This window comes from Penaeus monodon, chromosome 15 (assembly GCF_015228065.2).
Source record: "Penaeus monodon isolate SGIC_2016 chromosome 15, NSTDA_Pmon_1, whole genome shotgun sequence".
Lineage (NCBI taxonomy): Eukaryota > Metazoa > Arthropoda > Malacostraca > Decapoda > Penaeidae > Penaeus > Penaeus monodon.
The window spans coordinates 25,245,606-25,246,080 of NC_051400.1; the positions used below are offsets into that span (position 1 = coordinate 25,245,606).

The 475-nt window shown below is 27.8% G+C and overlaps 1 protein-coding gene across 1 annotated transcript in view; it reads right to left on the bottom strand.

Moving 5' to 3' along the window:
* LOC119582270 (organic cation transporter protein-like) overlaps positions 1-475 on the bottom strand; it is an 11,372-nt gene that overhangs the window by 5,892 nt on the left and 5,005 nt on the right. Inside the window, exon 5 of the mRNA XM_037930489.1 lies at positions 386-475. Within this exon, the coding sequence (XP_037786417.1) occupies positions 386-475 (90 nt within the window). The remainder of the gene's footprint in view (positions 1-385) is intronic.

Sequence of the window (475 nt, forward strand, 5' to 3'; positions counted from 1 at the left end):
AATAAATGTGACAACCGTAATCATGATTTTTAAAATTTTCATTTTATTAACATATTTATATATTAATCAATTCATCGATTTTAATTATCCCATTTATCTGCTGCGTGAGTTTTATTCTCTCTCTTTACCCGCTAGATGATTTTATCCGATTTGTTTCATTCAGATTATCCATTTTTAAAATCTATTTACTCATTTTATTATATTTTTTTGCCATTAATTATTTTTTACTTCTACATCTCTACAGTATGCCTATTAATCTATCTATATTTTGGCATCGATCTATTTATCTACGTCTTTTTTTATTATCAACGTAGTTTCTGGTAAAATTTTCAATTTTCTGTCTTTGTTTCGTTTTCTATGTTTTGAAATTTAAGGGAACACTTACCTGCACAGAATTAATGCAAAATTGAGCCCGTTTCTCACTGATTCTTTTTTAGATTTTACTTCCTTCTTCTCAGCAGATGACGTGGTCTGG